General features: G+C 37.5%; 1 protein-coding gene across 1 annotated transcript; it reads right to left on the reverse strand.

Annotated features, from left to right (window-relative positions):
- Positions 1 to 1,668: 1,668 nt before the first annotated feature.
- Positions 1,669 to 13,065, reverse strand: LOC117963045 (sulfide:quinone oxidoreductase, mitochondrial-like). Its single transcript, XM_058995093.1, has 10 exons — positions 12,644 to 13,065; positions 10,680 to 10,917; positions 9,967 to 10,137; positions 9,473 to 9,526; positions 8,181 to 8,375; positions 7,486 to 7,695; positions 5,325 to 5,508; positions 4,303 to 4,370; positions 2,950 to 3,128; positions 1,669 to 2,625 (listed from the first exon to the last, which is right to left on the reverse strand). Exons 2-10 carry the CDS (start codon positions 10,890 to 10,892, stop codon positions 2,568 to 2,570), a joined length of 1,332 nt encoding a protein of 443 aa, XP_058851076.1. The 5' UTR covers positions 10,893 to 10,917; positions 12,644 to 13,065; the 3' UTR covers positions 1,669 to 2,567.
- Between the last annotated feature and the right edge of the window lie 1,082 nt (positions 13,066 to 14,147).

The raw sequence follows: 14,147 nt of genomic DNA on the forward strand, positions 1-14,147 counted from the left end.
AGTTGAACATCATGCCTTACTGGTGTGGTTTTTGAAATCGCCCACTGAATTACTTTTTTTAGATATACCAAAAGTGGCTCTGTATTAACAAAGCAATATTATATTTGCTGGTTCAGCAAGCTCAATATAAAATACTAACACCCCTAATACTCTCATTCCACAAGCGTGGGTGAGTCTGGGACTCAGACAGGAACTTCATCACATCAGCCTGTGGACACTCAGCTTTATTGTTTACTGTCTGGTTCACTCATTTTCTATTTTTAAATATAAAATTGCCTTTATAACCAAATCTCTAAAATACAGACAGTAAAAGTCAAACCTAACAAATACTATCATTTCAATATATATATATAGAAGAAAGTGATTACTTAAAGATTGTCTTACAAGCTACTGACAGGATAATGTAATACTATAAAAGCTATTCATATTTTTAAAAAACGTTTTAATAAGTTGTTTAAGAAATGTTATCTCAAGCAGTGTGGTGAGAGATCTGTGAAGCAGAGCTGCTCAAATTGTTATGACATCTCCTATAATAAAAAAAACACCATAACATTGCATTTACTAATTATAATGTAGTTGTAAATGCACTTTTAATGACTGCACAGGGTGTTATCTGTACACGTGATAAGAGGTACTGGGACGTTAACAAATTCATAACTGTGATTTCTTTGATGTGATTTCTAAGAATTGTATTAAAACAATGTAACAGGCATTGCAACTTATCAGCTACTTTTAAATGGAAGGGGTATGGTCATTTCAATTCTGCAAAAATAAGCCTATTTTCTATTCTACACATGCCCTTGCAGAGAATATGGTTTATGACAGTCAGGCAGGATGGATCAACAGCAAAGCATTTCAAAAGAGGACATTTAAAGGTGCAACATTTGACAAACAGAGCACTCCCATCTCGGTTAACCCCTTCACCTTCAGTGTAGCAGGAATAGTGAGGTTCCAACACTGTCCACTGGTGCCTTTTTATTGTAGTTCCAGACATGCATGCATGTCAACATTTTGGTGAACATAGGGGGTTAATTTTCTTTCTCTTAGAAAAGCATGCATCACATCATTATTAGTGTTCACTTAAATGTTAAAACCAATACACCTCTCTTTTTAGAAAATGCAGGGTATACACTTTGAAAGATACTCAAATCATAGGCATCAAATACAGTACGGTATGCCATTTTCTTAATTGCTAGTTTCAGATACTGTACAGTATGGACTGTAAACAGGAGGTGATTTCACATTGTTTGTGTCTGAATAATATAAAAACTGAATTGCTCTGTATTGTATGGTATGGTAAGGTGCAAATGCAAACAGTTTTGTAGTTAATATTCCTTAATATACATAAAATGTGCTCCAAAATCCTAATGATGAAGCTTGTTTTGAGTCCTTTTGAATCTTCCTACTATATTGTCCATTCTCGTCAGTCACTCTTTGAGCAGAATATTCTTCTCAGTCAATACCTCTACAACCGGACAAGAGACACATTTTCTGAGCACCCTAACTTCATGTTCAATCAGAATTCGTTTTCCCTGGTCTGTTTGCTACATTTGATCAGCCTTCTTTGCATTCTGTTTTGAACCCTGCTGGATACTAATCCAATTGCTTAAAACCTGCAAGGGTAAAAGTTTATAAATTATATCTCAAAATCAAAAAGCAAAACAGACACTTTGTAAAATATTCTTTATTATTATGAGTATTGGGAAACACCTTTGAGATGGTAACTTCAATAGACATAAAAATCAGTTTATACATAACTACTCCAATTTTGTCTTTTCAAAAGAAGGACAAGTAGTTAGTTACCTAAAGATAATTACAGCTAGAAAAACACAAATTGTTATCTCTCTTTGATTAAACACTTCTGTAATGTTGTATTGTTTTCAAACCTAAAATTCACCTGAAATGATTCCATGATTGGATAAATATAGTTTTATAAGTCTGCAAGTACAGCGACCATGATCTCTGTATATTTATCTTAGCATGGTCACCTTTACACAGCACAATTAGGAACAATGAGACAAGAATATCGGTATATTAATTAAACAATCACACAATCCCACATTTTGGCTTATAATACTTTTATTATTATTATTATTATTATTATTATTATTATTATTATTATTATTATTAAGTCATTGCCAATGCTTTTACCCCAGTTTTCTCCCCAATTTGGAATCACCAATTGTATTTTATTAATCCCGGTTCACCGCTGCACCCCCCGGCGACTGACACACGCGTCCTCCCGAAAAGTGTCCCTGCCAAGTGCTTACAACACTTTTATAACACGTCCTACCAGGGTCTACAGTCTTTGTAGCATTTTGCATTGTGAGCCAATGACATCCTGCTTTTTCTAATGAAAACAAATTTAGCATAGGCATGCTGTGAGCCATGATGCCAGTGAATCATCTAGTGGGGGATCCTAATCTTTCAGGGAGTGTTTACTCTTTCTATTAAATTCACAATGATTAGAGAGTAAGCTAAGCCTGCTGGTGACCTGCGGAATCAGTAAACAATAAAAGCCCAGCATGAAATAATCAATGTAAGGATTTCTGTGAAGCTTCTCCTGGTTACTTCATACCAAGGTGCATTATCTTTCTGTAAGGGCCTGGTCCTCCCCAGAATCCCCTGGGAAAAGAAACAACGCGAGTTAGCAACACGTGTATTGGGACATACGGAAATCACCAGCGCAATCTACTGATTTCACTAAAACAGATCCCATTAGTTTTAGTATCCAAAAAAATTAAAACAGACGTTTAAGAAATGCATCATACAGTGTGATCTATTTAATTTATCTGAAACAGCAGCAAATTAAATACTGCCTCTTTACAACTTTTTCAATGGATATTTCAAATCCTTTGATTAGATCATTAAAAGGGTTACAAAATACAGTACATCCTTCCTACTGGTTCTTTTCTTTATGAGTACAAGTAAAACCGATGAACTACTCACTTGAGCAGGCCGTGCCAGTACAGATGTGGCATCACATCTGCCTTCATGTAGAACATGCTCATCCTCTCCTTGCTCTGGTCAATAGGGAATGTTTCTAGAGGCTGACCATTGTAGTCAAATTCCGCCAGTATAACAGTGTTGTAGCTTGTCACCAATGGGCAAGAAGTGTATCCGTCATACTACAAATGAACAGGCAGAGCAATCAATTATTAGATGACCAGAAACTGTACTGGAACTTGTCATCATGTTATGGTGTTTACAATCCAATGGATTTATAGTGAGGGCTTGCTTAATGTTCTAATGCAGGTAAACGTGGGTTAGATAGTTGCACACTAAAGATTTATAAAATTAAGTTTTAGATTGATGTGACTGAACTGTGTTGTGTTCTTGCACAATAAAATTGAATTAGCAGTACTTAATGGAACTTACTGAATAATCTTAACAAAACTGTCAAGTTGTCCATCCTATACTATACAGCTTATGGCCAAATGTTTTGCATCACCCTATAGAATTAACTAATATAGAATAATGTTAAGCTAAAATATTGAAATTACACACCACGTTGTAGTTTTCCATACAACGAAAAACTCACAAAATGGAAAAACTTGACATTTCTTACGTGAAATACCGTACTACTATAATGGCTTCCGGTAGACTTTTGCGATATCATTTTGTTGTTTCTTTGATTGCATGATGTTAAATAAAAGATCAAAATGATGTTCATATTTTTTTTTTTTAGTATTTTTTTTTTTTTTTAATTATGTCTCAATCCTAAAATTCTAGGTGATGCAAAACATTGGGTCATAGCTATGCATCCACCCATGGAGACTGCAGAGATAAGAAGTCACAGAAATGGTTTCAGAAAGATAAGGCAGAGTGCCTCATGGCACCGTGGATGACCTCAAACATATCAGTACAAGCGCTTTAAATATTAGATATATTTTTGGAAATGCAACAGAACCGTATTTTAGTCAGCACATTTGCAGGGTACATTTGCCCCATTTCTAGCATTAACAGATTGAAGAGAAATATTCAGAAGTATTTTAATACCTGCAACATGTGGCTGCTCAAATGAAGCTATAAGCTCAGAATCACAAACTGCTGTTTGCTTCTGAATTAATCTTTAGATGTTACAAAGCTATTAAAAACAACTCAAAAAGCTGCAGACTGTGCCTAGGCCATTGCTTTTAGAACGGTCTTACAAAAGGTGCTGGTCACAGTCACTGCTATGCAGCTTTCATTCAGCCCACTTCTACTGTCATGGTAGTTTTGTAACATTAACAGTTTTAGAACAAATAAAAACTGGCTGACAAACATGTTCCTTTGCGGGGTTCACAAGAGACACCAGCATACCCTTTTATCAGGCTTTTCATTCTTCATCACCCTTGAAATAGTTCTATCAAGAACTGAAGACTGAGCCGCTGGAAGAAGAAAAAATAAAACAAACTATGTTTTATAAAACAAAGGCATGTCTTGACAACATGAACCACAGGCCAGTTGAAACCATTAAGGTTCCAATCGAAACGAGAAATCTGCTGACAATAAACGGGATTTCACACTTTGTGGATGTGGACATGGATGAAAGACAACAGCACAATCTTTCCTTCTGTGACTTCATGGTGCTTGAATCCTGGCCTGTTTCACATGGTTCCCCACCCCCCCGCCCACCCCTCTGACAAATACAGTTTGGCCAGTCTACAGAACCCTTGAATTTTATAAGCTATGAGTCAAATACAAACTAAGACTTGTAAAGACCCTGCAATGTAGCCTTTAGAATTCCAACAGCTATTTGGTCTTCTGCAACTGGGTACAGCTGGTATTTTTGAGGGTGGGTGGGAGGAGTGGTCTAGTATCGCTGGGGTAGTTAATTCGTTTTTGGCTCAATCTTCATGCTGTTGGATTCCTATTATTTTTAAATCATAACCCAGTGTGCAGACTGTGCTGTACGACGAGTCTGTCTGTTACAGTACTGCACCTGACTCAGATCAAGTGCACGCTATGAAAATTTTGAGAGAGCTCCAATGTCTGTGCCTCCGTGCTCACTGAAATCCTATCCATGCAGGGAAATTCCTGTACCCTATTTTAGCAGCAGTCTACTTGTGTAAGTCACTGCCCTTGGTCTTCAGTTCGCAGGCCTTTTCCGTTTCTGCTTTTAATTACAAAGCATCAGGTCGGAGCCAAAATGTCTTCCTCAATCAAAAATACTGCTTCAAAAACAGTACTGTGTGAAATTCTTATCTTGCATTAGAATACATCACATGCATTCTGAAGATAAGTAGTTATGTAAGGTTATTTTGTAATGCTTCAAGATTGTCAGTGTGTCTTTTTTTCTTGCAGTCTAATGTTTCTAAGAAATTACAGTAGGGAGAGCTTACCGACTGCTGCAGCTGTCTTTGCAGTAGGAAGATTAGTACAGTCCCCGATACCAAATACATTGGGATACTTCTTATGCTGCAGCATGTCTTTGTCTATATCAAGCCAGCCTGCTTCATCCACCAACGTACTTTTCTTCAGAACCTCATGGGGTCCCATTGGAGGGGTAACATGAAGCATTTCATACTGCAAAAAAGGCATGCATATTTAAAAAAAAAAAAAGGTAAAATCCGCATATTTCAACATTAACAAAAAAGCAATTTGCACTGCACTGCTGAATTATTTGAATTCAGTTTCTGGATTGCCCAGCTAATTGGTTGCCTGTCTGAAAACCTCTGAAAGTGTGATGTGTATTGTACTGCACATCTGCTGGAGCTGGGTACACATTGAGGAACATCCAGCCGCACTCGCAAAGAACAGAATCCAACGACCAGCTGACCGACAGCCAGGTCTGACATCTGGAATTTGCTTTAAGAATGATCACCTTGCTGCTTAGCCTACGTCTCTCTCTCAAAGAGAACTCCATGTTGAAGGGCTTTCTGAGCAGTACATACACGGTATTCATGGTAGTAGAATGCATTGGTAACAAAAGTATGATGGGGAAACGTCCAGTATGCTGTACTTGTATCAAGCCAGTAATCTCTGCTTTTATCAATGTAAATGAAACCTGGTCCCGTTGTTGACCACTTAGTTCGGGTATTACTAACAATACACTCAATCTAGACAGCCAGTGTAATGTTATTCTGTACGTGTAACACGAAGGTAAGACCACATTTGCAAACTCGTAGACAGAAGAGAATAAGCCTGCCAACCTCAAGCCATAATGCTTTTCCTGCAGAACACAGAAACAAAATCGTGAGTGAGCTACTACACAGTGCGCTGCAGTTTGGCCTCTTGAGGTTTCTGCCTTGTATAAACACCACAAGATATCCAAGTCTGTTTTTCCATCACATGTTATTTACTTGGGTAACCTGTAATGCCTGGTTGTGGGTGGAATGCCAGCGACGAAGAAAAGCAATTCCTTTTCCACACAAACCACCAGCAGCTCCCAGCCCAGAGCTGCATATGGTTTTCTAGAAGCAACATCTGTTTATTAAAAAAAAAAAATACCAATGAGCCTTCCTTTGAAAGACAGCATGTGGAAGATGTTTTGTGGCGAAAGTATCATAATAATATAAATCATTTGAAAGGGAAGAAGGGTTCCAGCATGTCTGAACCAAAGATCATATATGAATGCTTCAGCCTAACAAAGACCCCATTCAGTCTTTCCTATTAACTCATACAAACCAACAGTTATCATTGAATTAGCCAGTATTACTTTGTCTTTAACTACAGTAGTTTCTTCAATTTATCTTCACTATATCCCCAGGTGGTGCTTAGTGTTTCATCTCTGGTAAGGTCCTGAAAGTTACTTACTTTGTGTGGGGTCCTCTATTTGATCAATGGAGAACAAGTGTTAAGGTATAACACTTGGTTATAAGGTATAACCACTATGGTCCAGTGGTTAAAGAAAAGGGCTTGTAACCAGGAGGTCCCCGGTTAAAATCCCACCTCAGCCACTGACTCATTGTGTGACCCTGAGCAAGTCACTTAACCTCCTTGTACTCCGTCTTTCGGGTGAGACGTAGTTGTAAGTGACTCTGCAGCTGATGCTTAGTTCACACACCCTAGTCTCTGTAAGTCGCCTTGGATAAAGGCGTCTGCTAAATAAACAAATAATAATAATAATAATAATAATAATAATAATAATAATAATAATAATAATAATAGTTAAATTTAGGGGCATACCCTTTTTTGAAAAGCAATACCTCCCTTGAAAATGTAAATAAAAGCAACTGCTTGGAATCTATATACCGGTTAGCCAAAAAGCAAACTATAAAATAGTGTTGCAATCGAGAAAGAGTTGTTTAATGCTGTTTTGGTCCATGTTAAAAAACTTTTACTAAAGATTTCCAGTCCCGAGCCGCAATCCTACACTGCTCCACCACAGCGATTCATTGTTTACTAAGGCAGGAAGAAGGCTGAACCCTCCTCCACTTGTTGCTAAATATCCATGGAAATGATTACTTTTGTAATGAAAGGTTTGCTCTTGTTTTTACAACCAAGTCCTAAATCAAGACACAAACGTAAATGGAACCAGAAAAATAGTAAAGTGGCACAGACCTCGAAAACCACAGTTTCTCCGGGGTTGTCTAGCTTTTCAAACACAGCCTCCTGTTTGTCCGGCCGGACCTCAATGAGATTATGTCTGAGGTTCACATTCAGGTCCCGTGTCTTCACAATGTTCCACAGAGAGTCGGCATATTTCTTAATGCCAAATAATACGGGCAGGGACGTATTGTATATGATGTTGGCTTTGGATCTTTTCCCTGTCTGTCATGCCAAAAAAACAAAAACGCAGTACATAATACTGTCAGAGAGCAGTGTTGCACTTAAAACAAACATAGTAAACAGAAATCTCAAAACAAAGATACATTGATGTAATATCTGAAGGCTGGTTTCGAAGACCTAGAAAATCAGGGTCAGGGAAATCGTTCACTTTCCTTTATTCGGTTGTGTTGAAAATGTCTGTTCATTTACATTAAATAATCTTGTTTAACTGGCAAGCAGTATGAAAAAAAATATAGATAAATCAAACAGTGCTATTACGGAACATGAGAATATGGCATTTAGACTGACCTTATGAAATGAAAGTCATGTTTCAGCATTACAGCACAATAGAAACGAGAGCCCTCTATATACATATTTTTCAGTTTAATTAACTGGAGCGTTGTGAATGGGATATCAAGTTTTACCAGGACACAGCTCACAGGAACATTTGAATAGATTACCAAGATTAAATGCCATGTTTTTTTTACCTTTCTGAAGTAGGAATCAGCGAGGTACATAATCTTCTGCGGTGCGCCTCCACACTTGACTGGCGTGTTGGGGAACGTGAAGATGGCATTGCCCTCCTTGAAATCCTGCAGAGCCTTCCAGGTTTTGTCTACTGTCTCAACTGAGTAGTTGGAGCCAATCTTTGGATAATTAAAGCCTTCAGGCAAACCCTTGATCTGCATGGTGAGAAAAATAAATACCGGAAATGTAGGCAGCATGACCAAGATTCGCTGCATGTAGAATGGCATCTCAAACATACTTATCCATGGGAGACTGTGATACCACAGTCTAGTTAGCATGATTTCATCATTTACAACAATGCTTTACAGTGGAGCTAATCCTGACACTATTAATATTCTTTAATACACACTGTGGGATTCCTAGCTGGATGGTTTCACATTCTACAATCATGCTGAATGCATCTGAAGAGATCAACATGCAGACCTGACTTGTAAATGTATTCCACACCTTTTTATCAATCATTTGTTGCGTAATTTGACCCTGAACCCCAAAATTAGCCAAAAGGCCAAAGCAAACCTGGGCCACGTTTCTGAAGTCGAAGTAAAATGGCTTTGTGGCACGTTAAGTTAACAGTATAATTACTTTGATGCAGGTGCTAATTATCTGTACCAGAGCTATGTCATTTCCTGGGTGAGGCTCAGGGTTGTTTTACAAATCCTGCCTTGATATTCCAACAGCACCACCTGGTGGTGTACTGTACAAACAGTTACAATAGGAGCTGAAGAAGCCAAGGAAATGTTCTGCAGAGCACAATGCATTTTTTGGTAGAATTAAAAAGCTGCCTAATTACATAAAAAGAGGCTTGCTTAGTATAAAATTGAAATGGTTAAAAACTTAAAAATCCATATTTTGGTAGGATCTTTCTGTAACAAATATTTTGATATCTCAAATTACTATATGAAACATCTGAACACATGTAATGTCAGCAAAATTGCCTAATTTAAAAAGCTCTAGAGCAAAATGTTATTGTATTCTGGTTTTTAAACAAAGTTTTCTCAAAGTCTGTGGGTTTTGTTTGTTTGTTTTTTTGGAAGAATTGTCTCTTGAGCTATGGTGCCACCTAGTGTCCAATCATAAAACTAACACAAGACATGATTATTTATAATAATGCTTGCCAGGTCATAAAGCATTTAAATGCAAACTGTTAACTGCTACAGCATCTTGTGAATCAAACTCGAACTGTCCTGCTTATGACACCAGTCCCTGAATAATATATGTTCAGTACCAATACATAAATACAAACGGACTGTACCTTTTCATAATGTAGCTTGAGCCCAAGAGCTACAATAAGATACTCGTATGATATCTACAACACAGAGAAACACACAGGTACAATTACACATTGTCAGCATTAGAAACAACACTCCAATCTTCATAAGTGTAATACATTATTTAAAGAGGCTGTTTTGCAAAGCTTTTAAATGCAATACATTTTGCAAGACCTGCAAGATTCTAAAGTTGAAAAAACATTCTCAAGCAGTGCATTGTAATGGGGAGTTCAAAAGAACAGGAAAACATCACAAAATCGTATCAACATTTAATATTGCACAGTTGCAGAAGCTTAAATATTTCTCCAAGGAGATGCCAAGGAGCTGACTGCAAACCTGTGTCTCCCAGGCTCCCCACCCATTGCAGCTCATTACATGAAACAGGCTGCTGCATGTAGGCTGGAACATGGCCAGCACACCACAAAACAGCTTCAATGGAGAGTTAAAGACATTCCATGACACTGAGAACTGTAGATACCTCTTTACCATCATCAGTGCGCACACAGTTCTTGTCTGGGTTAAACTCCTGCACTTGGGACTTGATCCATTTAACTCCAGAGGGGATGAGACTAGCAGTGGATCTTCTGGATGTGCTAACAGCCTTTGCACCCGCTCCTACCAGAGTCCAGAGTGGCTGGTAATAATGATTCTGAAACCATAGATAAACAGAAAAAGGTGTAACATGGTTCATACACAAGTCCACACAGCTCAAACTCATTTAAAAAAATAATCAAATAAAACTTCATATTCGTGTAACTGTACTAGAAAAGAGGTTCCAAACTTTGGGTCGATGGCAATATCGTCAATTCAATTTTTTCCAAACAATATCTTCCAAATGATCCCCAGGTCTGGATTAGGGTTATTTTTAATGTAACACTTACGACCCCTATATTTCCAATGTCAATACAAACAGTATGTACCATTATACAGCAAAAGGGGTGAATTTTACTTTTCAGTCAGGAAGCCTGATGTTACACGAGCGGGGTAAGAAAGTTAGGGAACCCACGTTCTAGACCTCACACTGTTCTTCCACATGTTCACGCTAGAACACACGAAACATGTTCAGACATGTGTAAACATTTTTTTAACTAAATTCACTTGCCATCTACTTGAACCAGTTCATTTCGTAATGTACTATTTTCTTTCCCAATTTTTTTTTTTACAAAAGCACACTAAATGTGAATATCTTACCTCACTAGGCTCAATGACGGCTACATTTCTGGCTCCGACTTTCCTTTTCATCCGAGCGCTCATGGTAATTCCACCACTTCCACCACCCACCACCAGCACTTTGTAGTGGTCCTTCGAGGTGCAGCTGCTGGTGGTGTGCAGACCACAGACACCACGTAGCCCAGGACAGATGCGACACAGCAGGCGCTGTGCATTGAAAACTGGACTCGCCATACTTAATCCAACAGTCCTGCCCAATCTGCGATTACAAAGAGTTTATAAAGCCATTAGTTCAACAATAAAATGATAACATTTTAAAACTAAGTTAACAGTTGGCCTTCAGACCTTGTAGCGGGTTTTGTGAGTGTGCCAGGCAGAAACAACAGGGCAATAAACCGATTGTTTAATTCCAAGCACCGGCTGTCTCTATGCTTCCATCTTGCCTTTGAAGATCAAATCAAGGGCTGCTCTTTCACCACCAGAAGCAACCCTTCCTTTATCCTGTGGCTTTTACATCATCAAGGATATTGCATGGATTATCTTACTTTTTTATTGTGTTTACTCCATTAAGGAGTGTTTTGGCAGCATACTGCTTCTCTGTCTTTTGCTTTTGTTTACACAAGACAACTAATGAATTCATGTATAGAATGCATGTGGTATCAGACACCTATGGATTTAATGGATGAACAACTTAAAAATACCTGAGAGTCACTATCTTTAAGAGAAAGAACTTACTGTAGTGTACAAGTTCCACAACTAGCTAAAAGAAAAAATCTACATAAATCTCAGTTCAGTACAAATTCTCTTGACCCGCCACTGTATGACACTCCCATTCTTAAAAGTTTCCTAAAATTGCACAATCGTTTCAACGACTGCCTGTACTAGGCCAACGTTACACAGCAAAAAAAAACCAAAAAAAAAACGTGATATATTTTATTCAAATCTATACATATTTAACTCTATGTTCATCATTACCAGCTGGTTTCACAGACTCTGATTAGCACTAATCTTGGACTACCTTACATAAGGTAACATTGGTAGTCTAAGATTATAGCTGGTTTCATAGAACGGTCCTTCACTGTTAAAACGTTCATATCGGCCAACATTTTCAATAAAAAGTAAACCTGATTTATATATATATTTTTCTTCATTTTTAAATAATATTTCAACTAAGTATCCAATTAATGTGGTTTACAATGTACCTATATAAAGGATTTAATATGTAAAAATCTATTCAAAATCCTGATAAAAAAAATAATTAATAAAAAAGACCATGCTTTTTTAGGGTTTTTAGTTTTGTTTACTGTGTAACCCTTTGCAGCGTTATACTGTACACATTAAGCCACTCAACTTGAATTGTTTTGGAAACAAAAGCATTTATTTATTCTGAAGACAATTTTTGAACTGAAGTCTCCTAAAACAATTACGCTGAAGTACTTACACCCCTTAATTATACACCCATATGCTCCAGCACACAATGTGTAACTACCGATACAGTACTTATTTCAATGTTTCAATACTTTTATGTTTTAAAAAAGGGAGTTGATAGAGGCTTGCACTGGCAATCGACCCTTCCCTCGTGCTGCTGTGCATTTTACAGCTGCAGTTAAAAAATACCCGTCATTGCTCAACAGATTAAGAATCAAATATAGCAGATGCTTGTCCAATGATTATTAATTTTGTTGTTATAATGTTGTATTTTTAAATTATTCATCAATTTATGATACTTAATTTTATTTACATGTGTTGTTTTTACATTTTTAACAAATATCAACAACTACTTAAATACAATTATTTTTTAAATGTTACTTTTTGACAATGTAACATAAGATTGCACTAGATCAGCTAAAGGAGACATTATGTTTTTGTTTTTTTGCATGCTGTGTACTACGCAGCACGCTCCAAACACCAATACCAATATACGTCGCGCATGTCATTATGTTGTGGATATGCAACAGAAGATACGACGTTAAATAGAAACTTACCGTATCCCAGCTTCCTTCGTTTACCACTGCAGGTAGAGCACTCTTCAGACAACCTCTCAACTAAAACTGTACGTCAGTGGTTGGACGCATTTATAACTGCAGGGGGGGTAGTAAATCCGTTGTTCGTCCAGCAAATCCTTCGAGTTGTACTTATTGGCGATTTCGTACATAACATTTTTATCTGGCTTCCCCCAACCACAAAATGAAGGTTATAAACTATAGTTTATTTTCAATAAAAAATAGCAAAACACCCTACTTAAGAGTTGATTAGTTCTACATTTCAAGAATAGCACACAGGTTATTGTCACCTGAGCTGCGCGTCGACGTTTTGAAACGATTTGGTGGGTTGGTTATACAAGACAGATTGAGCCAAATTTTGTTTCCTCACCCGGAGGTAAATGTCAAAGTGCCACAACTACTGTATCTCAACAAGCGAGTAGCTGTACATGTTATTCCCGTCACAAATTATTATACGAGAGTTTACTGTAATTGAATCGTTGTACGGATCTTTGCTCTTACGTCTGCGGTTGGTGACTGTGGTGCTTTTTATTTATTAAAAAGAAACAACTTTGGTACTGTATGCGTTTCAGTGCTACGTTTTTACACTTTTATAACACAAGGTGTCAGTAAAAACCATGCATATTAGAGGAGCAATGCTTCCCAATACAGTACAGGTTACAGGGTATGGCAACAACCTTATAAAATAGTTGCCTTTTCTTTATAATCATTTGAGTCCAGCAGCATACTGTTGTGAATGAGTTATGCACTTGACTGAAGAACCTTAAAAAATGGGAGGGTCAACTCATAGAGATGTGCTTCAGATTTGATATATCAAAATAAAACACTTTCATCTAAACAAAAAATAAAATGGAAAATTGTATTCTAGCCATACATTTTTATGTATTTTTCTTTCTAGCAAGCATGCTAATAAACAAGCCATTTAACACAGTGGGGTCCTGAACGATAATGTTTATGAAACGAGTTTCTTAGTCACTTTCACATCTTGTTCACGTTTCAATAAAAAACTCCAGCAGAGCTATCATTATATATCCACCGGCTGAACATCTCCCTTCATCTCTCCCATGGTTGCTACACACATAATGGTTTTGAAATTCCTTCCAGGTGACTCTTGGCCTCAAAGCATTTAAGAAAACGCAAAGCACATGAATGTGGGACAGCCTGTATTGTACTGAAGGAGGCTCAGTATTCTGTGTGGATTAGTTAACCTTACCTTAGTCTTCAAAATGTTAATATGGGTTTTATGCAATGCACCTTGAACTCTCCAGTGTCTGAACAAGTTCATCCTGACGATTGCCCTTTCAACATGTCGTTCTGCTGAATGAATTTACAGAGAAGCTACAGGATACCAGGCTGATGGTGAAGTGCACTGTTTGCTTGTAGGGTCAGCCGAATTCCAACATACCTTTTGAGGAGCTCAGAGTTTATTATTGCTACAATTAGTACTTCTGCGAAGTCTGTTGGCTTCACTAACTCAGTAGAATTG

This window comes from Acipenser ruthenus, chromosome 21 (genome assembly GCF_902713425.1).
Source record: "Acipenser ruthenus chromosome 21, fAciRut3.2 maternal haplotype, whole genome shotgun sequence".
Lineage (NCBI taxonomy): Eukaryota > Metazoa > Chordata > Actinopteri > Acipenseriformes > Acipenseridae > Acipenser > Acipenser ruthenus.

Bases quoted from the DNA above. Each gene is read 5' to 3' on its own strand.
- LOC117963045 (XM_058995093.1), bottom strand. From the start codon at position 10,892: ATGGCGAGTCCAGTTTTCAATGCACAGCGCCTGCTGTGTCGCATCTGT. The intron at 5,509-7,485 runs GTCTGTGCCACT...CCTTTTTTGCAG, and splicing joins GAGAAACTGTGGTTTTCGAG to TATGAAATGCTTCATGTTAC. The intron at 3,129-4,302 runs GTATGCTGGTGT...GTTCATTTGTAG, and splicing joins ATGAAAAGCCTGATAAAAGG to TATGACGGATACACTTCTTG.